General features: G+C 40.5%; 1 protein-coding gene across 2 annotated transcripts in view; it reads right to left on the minus strand.

Moving 5' to 3' along the window:
• Nucleotides 1–14,981, minus strand: part of LOC109911327 (linker for activation of T cells family member 2) — a 102,312-nt gene that overhangs the window by 69,573 nt on the left and 17,758 nt on the right. Inside the window, exon 1 of one of the 2 annotated variants that reach the window (XM_020510614.2) lies at nt 6,564–6,639. The exons of the other annotated variant lie outside the window; for it this stretch is intronic. Within the exon in view, the coding sequence (XP_020366203.1) occupies nt 6,564–6,591 (28 nt within the window). The 5' untranslated portion in view covers nt 6,592–6,639. Of the gene's footprint in view, nt 1–6,563; nt 6,640–14,981 lie in introns of those variants that run through there. 2 annotated transcript variants of the gene reach the window in all.

Here is a 14,981-nt window from a genome sequence, read left to right on the forward strand (position 1 = left end):
GCTGCCTCACAGCACCAGGGACCCAGGTGTGATTCCACCCTCAGTGTGGAGTTTGCACATTCTCCTCGTGTCTTCCCATGTTTTCTCTGGGTGCTCTGGTTTCCTCCCACAGTCCAAAGATGTGCAGGTTAAGTGGATTGGCCATGCTAAACTACCCATAGTGTCCAGACATGTGCAGGCTTGGTGGGTGGGCCGTGGTATGTGTGGGATCACAGGGATAGGGTAGGGTGGGTGGGTCTGGATGGGATGCTCCTCAGAGGCTCAGCATGGACTCGATGGGGGCAAAATAGCCTGCTTCCTCATTGTACGGATTCTGTGATTCTATGAATGCTGTAACTTTGAGCACCATAACTTGCTCAAAGAGAAAAGGTTCCTAAAAAGGAGTGACAAGTAAAAACCCTAGGAGGGCAAAATGAATCAAAAGCCAAATAAATACCTGTACTCACATTTACTGATCTGGCTGTAAACTCAATAAATATCTGGGAACTATTAGTCACTGGACAGAGCTGAACTGGAGTTCCGTATTAAGGTATATAAGACAAGCTTTACCAGAACCATCATTTCCACATTTTACTGTATTGTCCTTCTAAATGCCAGTATCACAGAAGTTGTCACAATTACTGTAAATATTAGTGGGCATGTACAACACTATGGATTGCAAGAACAGTAAAATGGAAGTTAAACAGGAACAGCTCACTCTGCACGCTATAACTAAAATTATATCTTAAAGAAGGAACCGTACAAATCTTTAAGAAGTATTACAGTGCCAGACGGTTTGCCCTTTTGAAAGTCAGACAATATTTTGAGTTATTGATGACTTTGAGAAAAATACGACACCAAATCATGCACAACCTCGTTCTCTGATTGGGCTCTGTACAGCATGACATTAATCTCCCGCATATCAAGGGGGTGCGCAACCTTACAATCAACCTCTGGGCCAGTTTCAAATCCCATCTGCTGCAGAAGTGCACAATAACATCTCTAAAGAGAATGATTAGAAAATATCTAAAATCAAAACTAGGTGACAAGTGAAATCAGGGAGTACTTTTATTCCAGTTAAAGGGTTGAAGAAAACTGGAACTCTTTCCCAACAGGTTGTGGATGTTGGATCAGTGGATAACTCTAACCCAGTCACTTGACCTACATAATCTAGAGTCCAAGAGCACCATACAGCACAGCACACATGCATTCAGTTCTTTGTGTCTGTGTCAATTCTTTAAAAGAGCTATTCAATCCCCTGCTTATTCCCCATAGCCGTGCAAATTGCTCCGTTTCAAGTATAGATCCAACTCCCTTTTGTAAGTTATGACTGAAACTCTTTCCACTGCATTTTCAAGCAATGTATTCCTGACCACAGCAACTCTCTATCTAAAATTAATGCTTCTCTCTGCCAGCTGGTACCTTTGTTAATGATCTTAAATCCGTGCCTTCTAGTATCTGACCTTCCTGCTGTTGGAAACAGTTTCTTCCTATCCACTATCAATACTGTCACAATTCTGAATTCCTCTATTGACTCTTCTTCTCTGTCGTAATGATTCTCTAGTCTCTCCGACAAACTGAAAAAATTGAAGTTTCACAAAAATATCTCTCATCTCACTGGGGAGCAGTGGTGCTGTGCACAATTTTGATTCATTGCTCCAGTCCCATAAACGCACAGGGTTTCAGATCTTGCCCTTTCTGCTATGGAATGGTGTGTTTTTATTAAGCCTACTGTAATATATACTGCACCACTAAACTTCCTGGAACAAAACATTAATGATTTTAAAATATGGTTTGGTTTATTCTTGAACACATGCCATGGCCATAGACAAATCAAGTGGTGTCATGTGGTAGGGTGCAATTTCTTTTTCTTAATTCATTCATGGGATTTGGGTATCACTGGCTGGACCAACATTTATTGCCCATCCCTAATTGCCCAGAGGGTAGTTAAGAGTCAACCACATTGCTGTGGGTCTGGAGTCACACGTAGGCCAGGCCAATAAGGATGGCAGATTTCCTTCCCTAAACCAGATGGGGTTTTTGCTGACAAATGACAATAGATTCATGGTCATCATTAGACGTTTAATTCCAGATTATTGTTGAATTCCAATTCTACCATGTGCCATGGTGGGATTCCAACCCAGGTCCTCAGAACATTACCTGGATCTTTGGATTAATAGTCTAGTGATAGTAACACTACACCATTGGGTACCCCAAAATTTATTTGGAGAAAACAGATTTCTACAGTTCTTCCCCACTGAGACCCTCTTCAGATTATATCTGAATCTTCTGCAGACTAACTGATAGAGACCAATTGCTGTAGTAGTCGACAACTCTATCATCAGTGTACCATCTGACCACCAGAATGGTAGACAGAAAGCTAGATGGGCTGTGATTTTTATAATCCATCAATCGTTGTACTCCTGGTGTAACTTCACTCACTGTTGCTTTTTGGCAGCTTGCCGTACAAAACAAAAATTGCTATGAGTAAGCAAACTTCAAATTAATTTATGATAGGAGTTACATTTAGGCCTCTTCAAACCTTATCCCACTTTCCCCTACATAATACTTCCCTCTTGAATAGTAAGGGAGAACCAGTGAGTCTGCCTCATGGTGACAGCTTTGGAAAAATGGTAGCTTGTAATTCTACATTATCTCTTTCATTAACACTTCATTGGAAATAATCTGCATTATCACTTTAATCACATCTTTAGGAGGGCATAACAAGAAATGACACCCAACAATACAGTTATCTTTACTCCCAATTTATGAAGGAAGCTACTAACCCAAAAAGCACTGCAAAAGGATAAACAGAATAAATGCAGGGCACTATCAACTGCAGCGTGGAGGGTGGCATGAGACAAGGGGTGGGAAAGGTTTGGCAACACAAGCTATCGAAATCCTGTCCTGTTCCCAACAGCGCCTAGTTGATTTTTTTTTCTTTATTCATTAACGGAATGAGGGCGTCGCTGACCAGGCAGCATTTGTTTCCCATCCCTAATTGCCCAGAGGGCAGTTCAGAGTCAACCACATTGCTGTGGGTCTGGAGTCACATGTAGTCCAGACCAGGTCAGGATGGCAGCTCATGGTCACCATTAGATTCTTAATTCCAGATATTTATTGAATTCAAATCCCGCATCTGCCAAGGTGGAATTTGAACCCGGGTCCCCAGAATGTTATCTGGGTCTCTGGATTATTCTATTCTTGTTTTTAAACTTAGCAAAATTTCTGACAGCAATAACAAAATACAATAGAAATACTAACCTTCCATTCTTTCCTGAAGCAATTAGAGTACAGGAGCCTCTTGCTACTCAAACAATACCCGAAGTTCCAAATTTAAAGACTAACATGTGAAACGGCAGAATTGAATTCAAATACACCAATAATTTATTAACGGCATCAAAAATGGACCATAAAGATTTTAAAGTCACAGTCAATATCCAAATTGTTCAATAATATCTTTCAGGGAAGGAAGAAGAAACAGGAGTAAGATATCAAGTCCTCAACTGTTTGCCGAGCAGAAGTATTGATTTTATCTGTTCCCCTTAATATTTTGAAAATGTTGATCAAATTGTCACTTAACCTAAATTCCCAGGAATGCAACAACAGTTTATAAAATATTAAATTATAATTTAACACTTGGGGTTCAAATATCATTGAGTAAATCTATACTACCTGTAGACCAAAACAGATATATCAATCCTAAGCTATGATATCCAGAGCTGCTTGCAGTACTCCAGATGTGGCCTAATCAGAGAAGCATAATTCTATCGTCTCAAATGCTCATTCTCTAGATATAAAGATCAGCATTCTATTAGCCTTTCTTGATTATCTTCTCAAAGCACTCACAACATTTTAATGATCTTGGGCCCCAGGTCCCTTTGGATGTCCAATGTACCCAGCTTTTCACCATTCATAAATATTCCTTTTTAGGTCCAATGTGAATAACTTTACATTTACCAACATTTAAATCCATTTGCCACAGTTTTGACATTGTCTTAAAATTATACATACATTATGCTTCTACTTCCACTGTCTACAACGCCCCTTAATTCCTTTTCATTGGCAAACACAAACTTGTGGCTTTCTAATCCATTATCCGAGTCATTAGTAAATAGCGAAAAGTTTACAGCACTGATCCTTGTGGGACACCACAAGTCACATCCTGCCATTGACAGTGACTATTTCATTGCCTCTACTGTTTCCTATAGTTCAGGCAACTTCCCAAGTAGCTCAATAATTTTCCTTCAGTTCTGGGAGTTTTAACTTCAGCTATACGGTCTCTGTGAGGAAATTTATCAAATGCGTCTTGCAAATCCTGATTAATTATTCCATAGACAGTGCCCTGTCCATCACATCAATCAGCCTTGTCATTCTAATCTTAAATACAGACTCGGGTTGTTTCCTCAACAATGGATGTCAGACCAACTGGTCTATAATTCCTTTTTCTCCCCTTTCACATTGCTTAGAAACCAGTTACCCTTACCTGGTCTGCTGGATATCTGACTTCGTTCTCGTCCAACACAAATGATTCAATATCTTAATGATGCATAGGAACTGGACAATAAACACTGGCTTGCTATGCCACCAAAATTGACAGCCATCTTTAAAAATCTGAAGCCTTGCATATTTCTTTCATTTCATTTACAGGAACTTAGTTCTTGGGAAACTTATCCATTCCTACAGCACGAATGCTAGCCAGAGGCATGACCTCCAAATCATTATCAATGTGCGGTGATAACATTCTGAGAGGGGTGCCGGGAAGACGGTGAGACTTGAAGCTGTGTTTGAGACTCCTAAGGACTTAACTGGGACAATATAAGCACTATTTAAGAAGCAAGTGCAATGTTTCCAATGTTTATTTGTGTTATGGCAGGACATCTGGGAATAAAAGGGTAATTATCTAATTGAATGATAGAACAAAATAAGGAACAGAATGGTCCTCCCCCGTTCCTATCCTTTGCAGTTTGACTTTGCTAATTAATTACAGGGGCCATTTTGGGGTAGACGGGGGTATAGAGGTAATGCCAGTGGGTGAGCAATCTTGACGCCCAGCCTAATACTCTGGGGATGCAAGCTGAAATCCCACCATGCCAGCTGGTGGAATTTAAAATTCAATTCATAAAATTTAGACTCACTGAAGGTGACCTTGAAACTATCAATGATCAAGATGAAGGGTCTAGGCCCGAAACGTCAGCCTTCCTGCTCCTCTGATGCTGCTTGGCCTGCTGTGTTCATCCAGCTCTACACCTTGTTATATCAGTGATCAAGTAGCATCTGATTCACTTTAAAGATGGAAATCTGCCATTTTTACCCAGGTTGGCCTATGGGCGAATCCAAATCGTCAGCAATAACGTGGTTGACTGTTCTCTGAAATAGTGTAGCAAGTCACTCAGTTCGAGAGCTTCTACGAATGGGCAACGAATGCTGGCTTTTCCAGTGATGCCCACATCCCAAAGACTTTGTTTTTAAAATAAATCAAAAGTAGCAGAAATTAGGCTTGTGGTCGAAAAACGAGAGAGTGCACAGATGCTAAATGGCTGTTATGTGATGCATTTGAGATGGCCGTGAATTGCAAACAAGGTGCAACTTCTAAATGATCATTTTCAAAAACTGTTCCTAAAATGTTTAAAGGTGATTTCAAAAGATCTGAATCAGTGGGAGACTGGTCCTCAACTTCCACATGAAGCCAAACCTCTGATACAGCATCAAAATATCATTTCTCAATGTCCCTGGACAATTTTTTAAAAAAGTATTTCTACCTTGCTGGCTCTGCCGAGGTCTATGGACGTCAGGAACACCTTCAAGACAATGACAGACTTGAGTTTAACATACAGCTCCTTCTGTCGCTGTTTGGACTGCAGTAAGTCCGGATCTGTCTCTTAAACTATGCAGCGAACACAACACCAGAAAAGGTAGCAACTCAGAAAATATCTGCTGAGAACCTTGGAAACCTGATGTTTCAAAAACAAAATAAAGGGATTTGCAGCAGCTGATCGCGATTCCGTTGGCCTGCCTCTCTGGGTCTATGTTTAAGTTCATTTACACATTTCATAGCCAGATTCGATCCTCGCTTGCCCTGAAATTCCACCTCCCGTAAAATGTTACTGGAAATGTTCTTCCTAGACAGCTTCCTGAGTGTACAGGAATCAGGTTAAAGATAAACAGACACACTCCGGTCGTTGAAGCATCCCTTTCCAAAGTCAACCGCAATTAGGATTGGGATCCGAATCGAATTCACTTTAATTTGGATCTTGGCGGATTAGACAGTTTGGTGCAATTAGAAAGTTGCGGAGTGTGGTCCCTTTGACAGACATTATACAGTATATGTTCTCACAGACACGCATAATGTTTTAAATTGTGAATTACTTACTTTACTGATCGGGTTTCTACTTTAAAGACTACATTAATTAGAAGTCACCCAAGATTGAATATATCTTTTTCATTGAAATTGATAGCCATTTTAATAACTATTAGAGGCAGTAACTTGCTCCGCAGAAGATTGCTGCAAGTACAGTAATATGTTTTCAGGAACTGGAGACGGAAAATAGAGCAGCTCCCTGGCTCAGGAGGTTGGTCCTTACCGGCTGCAATCTCAGGGGCTCCTTTCATGGGCTTTCATCTTGTCTCCGAGCTGGGGATGTCAGGCTTAAAGTGAAGGGCAAACTAATAAACGGTTCGAGCTACCGTTTCCGCTGTTTAACAGGAATCTTGCACCACATCCGCCCGTTGTGCTTTGAGACTCAGTCAATCATCGAACTCGAGCCCTTCTCCTTGGTTAGGCGTAAACCATAACTGACACTGAACTGGGGTTACCAACCCGCCAGGAGTCTCCAGGGATTCATCTGCCGCGCATGTTTTTTTTATATACTTTCCCCTACTGATATAAAAATATATACTGAAAGTGGGGGAGGATGGAGGCAGTCAGTCATCATCCTTGTTGGGGGTCACTTAAGAATCTGTTTGTTTCCAATTAACCATGGAGGTTAGACCCATGGTTCAGATGAATAAATAGGATGACCAATGGCAGGAGTGTGGATTGGGCAGAAAGCATTTCAGAAATACTAATTCTTCTTAAGCTTTGCACCAAACAAGTCTGATTCTGGGTGCCACAATCTCCACACCATGCTTGGGGAAAGGAGGCAGGTCCCCAACCAGAAAAGGCGTTGAACCCTGTGCTTTTGGAGCAATCTGATCCACACCCTTTCCTCCCAGGGGAGTCAGTGTTGCATACATTTTCATATGCATATTTTAGCCTGAAGCCATAGGTAGTGATGGTTGTTAGAACCCTCACTGATTTTTCATTATTTTTATTCCTTTGTCAATTTTTGCTTGAAGCCCTGAACTGGGAATTGTGAGCTGAATATGCCCTGTGGGCTTTGGGAAACAGCTTGTGGTAAAAGGAAAAGAGATCAAACAAGTTTTTGTTTGTAAGGCCAGGCCTGGAGCCTAATTGCAGGTTTGTTCTTTCTTTAAGCGGTTCTAATAGTCACAGCAACTGGGAAAGAGCATTGTGTTTGAACAGATAGCAAAAATTGGCTATTAATGGGATGGGTTCCAGCAAGACTGGAAGAGATATTCAAGCTGGTATCAGATATTGAATGGTAATTGAGGTGCCAGGAAAAAACAAGTTTATCAGGGTGGGACCAGAGTTGAAGTTTTTTGTTGAACTATGTTTTCTGGAAGAAGAATTGGTGGTATACTGGACAATAAAGAAGTTAATCTAAGATTACAAAGAAATCTTGATCGATTGGGTCAATGGGCTGAGGAGTGGCAGATGGAGTTTAATTTGGACAAATGCAAGCTATTGCATTTTGGTAAAACAAACAAGAGCAGGATTTATACAATTAAAGTAGAGCTTTGGGAAGTGTTGTAGAACAGAGAGACTTAAGGGTTCAGGGACATAGTTTTTTGAAGTTTGCATCACATGTAGACAGAATGGTTAAGAAGGCATTTAGCACGCTTGCCCTCATTGCTCTGACCTTTGAATATAGGATTTGGGATGTCATGTTGAGGTTGTACAGGACATTGGTGAGGCCTCTTCTGGAGTACTGTGTCCAGTTCTGGTCGTCCTCTTATAGGAAGGAATTTATCAAGCTGGAGAGCGATCAGAAAAGATTTATTAGCATGGAAGAGGAAGGTTTAAGTTATAGCGAGAGGTTGGATAGGCTGAGACTTTTTCACCAGAGCATAGGACGTTGAGGGGTGACCTTGTAAAGATTTTTAAAATCATAAGGGATATAGATAGGGTGAATGGCAGATGTCTTTTCCCTGTGGTGGGTGTTTTCAAGACTGGGGCATATTTTTAAGGTCAGAGGAGAAAGATTTAAAAAAGACATGAGGGGCAATTTTTTTTATACTGAGTGATTCGTGTATAGAATGAACCTCCAGAGGAAGTGGTGGATGCAGGCACAGTTACAACGTTTAAAAGACATTTGGATAAGTACATGAATAAGAAAGGTACGGAGGGATATATGCCAAGCAATGGGCAGGTGGGACTAGTTTAGTTTGGGATCACAGTCAGCATGGACTGGTTGAACTGAAGGGTCTGTTTCAGAGCTGTAACACTCTAAGAGTGACTGTTGATGACACAGCACGAAGATTTGAAAACCCCATGCCTAACTTCCCTTAACAGTTTTCAGGAGCCCAAAAAGTAAAAAGCTGAGTTAGAAATTTTACTGTCTTTACCTGAGTGAACTGAAAAGGTGACCCTGATTGATGTCTCCAGAAAAGCAGCCAAGGAATTTACATCTATGCCTGTGAAAAATCGCATTGTGAAACCATTTAAGTAATTTGGCCAGTTTTGTGATGTTCTTTTAGTTATTCCCTTAACCATGTTCGTTTGTTTGAATTTTATGTGAAGGGGGGCTGAAAACAAAGGGTTTGGGATTAAAGCATATTAATCTTTAACTTAATATTAACATTTAAAGCATAGACATAGACTACCTTGTTTAAAATTTTCTCTGCTGAAGTTATATAATAAATTGTTAGGTCTTTTGTTTAAAATGTAGAACTGGTGTCTGAAATTAATTATACGTAAAATCTGAGATTGATTATTCAAAAATCTAGTTAGGAACTACTGAAATAACTATTAGGGGTCTTCGAAGGTTTTAGTTCTACAGTGTTGTGAATACAGGGGTATTTAGTTTGGCTGTCTGTCTCCATGTAGTAACATGGTGGAAGATCTCTTTCCATCATAAGGCTGACCAGGAATCTCTTGCACTCTGACCAGCTGCCATTGGTGTTGGATGGATTTACAAGTTGGTACTGAACCTGTCTGGCCACATTTTGAACACACCTTTCTTGGTTATCAATCCTGGAGTGGGACTGAAACCAGAGCTTCTGCTCCTGAGATAGAGATGTTACCCACTGAACCAGGAGATCTCTCTTCACAAATCCATCCTATTTTTATTACCCTAAAAAAAGGAGCAGGCCCTTAAGCACATTCTACCAATTAGACAATGGCTTAATTACATGTTTAAGTGTAGGAAAAATTAATGTACCCACCTTAATTTTGGAACAAAACTTTTGGCTTATCATTCTCTGTTTTGAAATGCCTAAATGATTTCCTTGCATCAAGAGGATTTTGGGGAAGACAGTTCCAAATTTCCATTACCCTTTGCATAAAGAAGTGCTTCTAAGCATTCATCCCCAAATCTAATTTTAACGTTACGACCTCTTGTTCTGGGTTCCTCCACCAGGGGAAATAATCTTCCTTTCAAATCCTTTAATCACCACAATTAGGTCACCCATTAATCTTCTAGTTTAAAATAAACAATGGAAATTACAATGGAAGATGGAGTTTGTATCTGGTTGACCACTGATGGATTGGTAGATCAATAAATGACAGCAGTTCATCTGTCTCCCTTTTTACAAGCATAGAGCAAGGTAATACACTGTGGAAACTCAAATAAATTGGCCCACCTTATCTCTTCAGATGCTAATTGCTTTTTATTTTCAGCACTCATGTTTTCTACAATTAGTCTCCTAGAACTTAGTTGAATGGAAATATCAAAAAAATCTGCAATTTTAAGGAAAACATTGGATTATTATTTTAGTTCAAGAATGAAGACTGGTTTGGCTCACTGCCCCAATCTTATATTCAGATTTACATTCACAGGAGATTATTTACTAGAAATTCAAAGACTTCAAGCTTAAATTTTCTTTGCATCATTTTAAAACTAGTTTTTGTTGCATAAACCAGCACTCAGCATGCAGAGTTCATTTGAGGTTCTAGAGAAGATGTCCATTTAGACAGGAAGTGCCAGACTGAAAGAGCTATTGATATCAACACCACTGAAACTTTATAGATTCCAAAACAAGAAACTGAAAGTTCAAGTTTACACCAAAGTCCACGACAAATGTATCTTTTTCATAGCAAGGTTGATGACTCTAATGCCACGGCCTTGATTCATTAAGTAGTGCTTTTGCCTCTGAGTCAGATGGTTGTGGATTCAAATCCCACTTGAAGGACTGGAGCAGAAAATCTCGCTGACATTCCAGCACAGTAGTGAAGACACACTGCACTGTTGGAAGCACTGTCTTTTTCAATGGAACGTTAAACAAGTTTGCTTGTATGAAAGATGTCATGACACAAATTCAGAGCAGAGGAGTTTGGTGTCTTAACAAATATTTATCCTTCAACCAACATCATAATTATACAACAACAAAAACAAAGTTGCTGGAAAAGCTCAGCAGGTCTGCCAGCATCTGTGAAGGAGAAAACAGAGTTAACGCTTCAGGTCTGGTGACCCTTCCTCAGAACACAGTTCCTCAGTTGTTTCAGAACTCAGTTCCTCAGTTCTGAGGAAGGGTCACCGGACCTGAAACGTTAACTCTGTTTTCTCCTTCACAGATGCTGCCAGACCTGCTGAGCTTTTCCAGCAACTTTGTTTTTGTTCCTGATTTACAGCGTCCGCAGTTCTTTTGGTTTTTATCATAATTATACGTTTAGTCACAGAGATTCATAGAGTTGTACAACATGGAAACAGACCCTTCGGTCCAACTCATCCATGCCAACCAGTTATCCTAAGTTAATCTAGTCCCATTTTCCACCATTTGGCTCATATCCCCCTAAGCCCTTCCTATTCATGTACCCATCCAGATGCCTTTTAAATTTTGTAATTTTACCAGCCTCCACCACTTCCTCTGGCAGCTCATTCCACACACGCACCACCCTCTGCATGAAAAATTTGCCCCTTTGGTCCTTTTTATATCTTTCCTCTCTCACCTTAAACTATCCCCTCTAGTTTTGAACTCCCCTACCCTGGGAAAAAGACCTTCCTATTCATCCTATCCATGTCCCTCATGATTTTATAAACCTCTACAAGGTCACCCCTCAACCTCCGACACTCCAGGGAAAATAGCCCCAGTCTATTCAGCCTCTCTCGCTCGCTCAAACCCTCCAACCCCGGCAAATCCGTGTAAATTCTTTCAGCACCCTTTCAAATTTAACAACATCTTTCATATAGCAGGGAGACCAGAATTGAACACAGTATACCAAAGTGGCCTAACTAATGTCCTGTACAGCCACAACATGACCTTCCAACTCCTATTATCAATGTACTGACCAAAAAAGACAAGTGTACCAAACACCTGCCCTGTCTACCTGTGACTCCACCTTCAAGGAACTATGAACCTGCACCCCAAGGTCTCTTTGTTTGGCAACACTCCCCAGGACCTTACCATTAAGTGTATAAGTCCTGCCCTGATTTGCCTTTCCAAAATGCAGCACCTCACATTTACCTAAATAAGCTCCATCTGCCACTCCTCAGCCCATCTGATCAAGGTCCTGTCGTACTCTATTTTGGTGTCATCTGCAAACTTACTAACCATTCCTCCCATATTCACATCCAAATCATTTATATAAAATGACAAAAAGCAGTGGACTCAGCACTGATCCTGGCAGCACACCGCTGGTCACAAGCTTCCAGTCTGAAAAACAAACCCCCACCATCATTCTCTGTCTCCTACCTTTAAGTCAATTTTGTATCCAAATATCTAACTCTCTCTGGATTGCATGTGATCTAACCTTGCTAACCAGCCTACCATGCAGAACCTTGTCGAATTCCTTGCTGAAGTCCATATAAACAATGTGCACTGCTCTGCCTTCATTAATCTTCATCACTTCTTCAAAAAACTCAATCAAGTTAGTGAGACATGATTTCCCATGCACAAAGCCATGTGGACTATCCTTTATCAGTATTTGCCTTTCCAAATACATGTCCCTCAGAATTCTCCTCCAACAACTTTTCCACCACAGAAGTCAGGCTCACCGGTCTACAGCTCCCTGGCTTTTCCTTACCACCTTTCTTCAATAATAGCACCACATTAGCCTCCAGTTTTCAGCACTTCATTTGTAGCTATCACTGATGCAAATATCTCAGCAAGTTTGTGAGAACATGAAGCTCCTTTTCTACAAATGGGGTCATGTTTAACAAACTCCAAACCAAACTAACTCAGAAATTTACAACTGTATTCATTCCTTCGTTTCTGATATTAAGTGTGAATTATTTCCTTGATTAGAGGCAGAGCACTTTCCCAAGTTAATAAGCTTGTCATTAACTGTTCAACTGAACCTACACCAAACCATTGTGAAGTTGAATCCCTACGGATAGAATCCTGACCATGTAATGGGTCTGCCTCTCAATGTACCATTACTGACATTACCTAGCAGTGACTGGGTCAGGCATTGTATTATTAAAACTACCAGAGAGGGACAGTTTCCAAACTTCCTTTACCAAGCAAATCATCATCGGAGCCACTGCAACTCCAAGGAAACCCCATTTTCACACGAGTAAATTAGACAAATTAAAAGGATTAATATGGACTCTTAAGTGGACAGTAGGATCTAGTATGAGTTGAATGATGACTAGCGTAGCTTATTTTAGGATGTGGCAACAGAAAGTGCTGAAAATACCCAACATATTGCCCTTAATCAGTAATGCAAGTCCTCTACCCATTTTACATCCCCCGCTATCTCGCCTGAAACATCTAAACCCTGAAAGAAGTGTGACAAAATACTCTCCACTTGCCTGGCTGAGTGCAGCTTCAATAACACTCACAAAGCTTGACACCATTCAGGATAAAGCAGTCCACTTGATTGGCACCACATTCACCAGCTTCAACAGGCCTCCAGTCCAAAAACCAAACCCCCACTCTCTGTCTCCTACCTTCAAGTCAATTTTGTATCCAAATGGCTAGCTCTCTCTGGATTCCATGTGATCTAACCTTGGTAACCAATCTACCACGCGGAACCTTGTCGAAAGACTTGCTGAAGTCCATTTGGACAACCTCCACTACTCTGCCTTCATTAATCTTCTTTAAGACTTCTTCAAAAAACTCAATCAAATTCATGAGGCAGGATTTCCCACGCACAATGCCATGTTGACAATCCCTAATCAGTCCTTACCTTTCCAAAAAATATTCCATCATCACTGAATAAAGTGCGCTATATTACTAGCTGACTCAGTTAGAAATGCAATACAATTTTGGAAAAAAAAATCCAACATAATAGTCTTAGGTTCAGCAGAAAGCGACACCAGTTCAGATTATGTAGAAGCACAGCCTGTTGTAAGACTTAGGAGCAGAAGTAGGCCATTTTGGGTCTGCTTTGTCAATCAATGAGATCACAGATGATCTTATAATCCTGAGCTCCACATTCCTGCCTTTTCCCCATAACCTTTCAATCCCTTATTGATTAAAAATCTTCTATCTCAGCTTTGAATATACTAATGACCCAGCCTCGACAGCCCTCTGCAGTAAAGAATTCCATAGATTCACAACTCTCTAAGAGAAGAGATTCCTTCTCATCTCTGTCTTAAATGTTTGACTTCATTTTCTGAGATCAAGCCCTCTCATCCTACACTCTCCCACAGGGCAACAACCTTTTGGTATCTAGCCTACAAATTCCCTTAGAATCTTGCATGTTACTCGTAATCTTCTACATTCCGAAGAGTACACATCCAATCTATTCAACCTGTCCTCATAAGACAGTCCCTCCATACCTTGTATCAGCCTAGTATATACACACTATGCAAACATTCAACCTCTAGTCACAGATATTTGCATTAATGGCAAAGCCAAAGTTACACAGGATAGACGACATTAAAAAATGCCTTTTGATTCAGTCCATCTCAGCTTTTATGATGGACTGGAGCTTCCCCCTGTCTTTCTTCATATAATCCACTGGCACATCCCCCAATTCCCTTATCCCTCCTTTGTTTGTTTAATCTTCTCTGAAATCAATCTGCACTATTCACTTTGATCATCCCTACGGTAGCGATTTCCACATTCTCACCATTCTTTCAGTAAAGAAGTTTGCTTTGAATTTGCTATCGAATCTTCCTTGCACCTTCTCCAATGCCTCAATATCCTTTTTTACAATATGGTAACCAGAACAGTATGCAACACCCTTAAGTATCATCTAACTAAAGCTTAATACTAATTTAGTATAACTTCCCCGCTTTTCAATTCTGTACTCTGAGAAATAAATCCTAATGCTTAGTTTCCTTATGTACAGCCTTGCTAACCTGTGGCATAACTTTTGGTGATTGGTGTATTTGTGTTCTGAGATCTCTTTGTTCCTCCACCCCTGGAACATCTAGAAAGCAGTAAATCACAAATGCCTGCCTCTACATTCCACAAGATATCCAATTGTTTACCCCTAAAAATATTTTTAATCCACCTGATTAGACACATTATATGTCTAGAACAGGTGGGACTTACCCCAGACTCTGTAGTCCAAGGCAGAGACACCAAACATGCACCACATAACCTTCATCCCATTCCTGGTCAGACATTTAGCCAGTTTGACTGTATAAGTGATTAGTCGTCACATGAATTGCCTTAAAGAGCTTGCTCCCACGGTTAACTGCCTCTTGGTTGAACAGTCCATTAGGTAAACAGCTTCTAGTTATAAAGCTCTTATCAGTAAATAACTTGCACAACCCATTGTCCACATGAGAAACAGCCTCTGGGAGTATGAAAATTTTCACATAGAA

This window comes from Rhincodon typus, chromosome 26 (genome assembly GCF_021869965.1).
Source record: "Rhincodon typus isolate 14 chromosome 26, sRhiTyp1.1, whole genome shotgun sequence".
Taxonomy (NCBI): Eukaryota; Metazoa; Chordata; class Chondrichthyes; order Orectolobiformes; family Rhincodontidae; genus Rhincodon; species Rhincodon typus.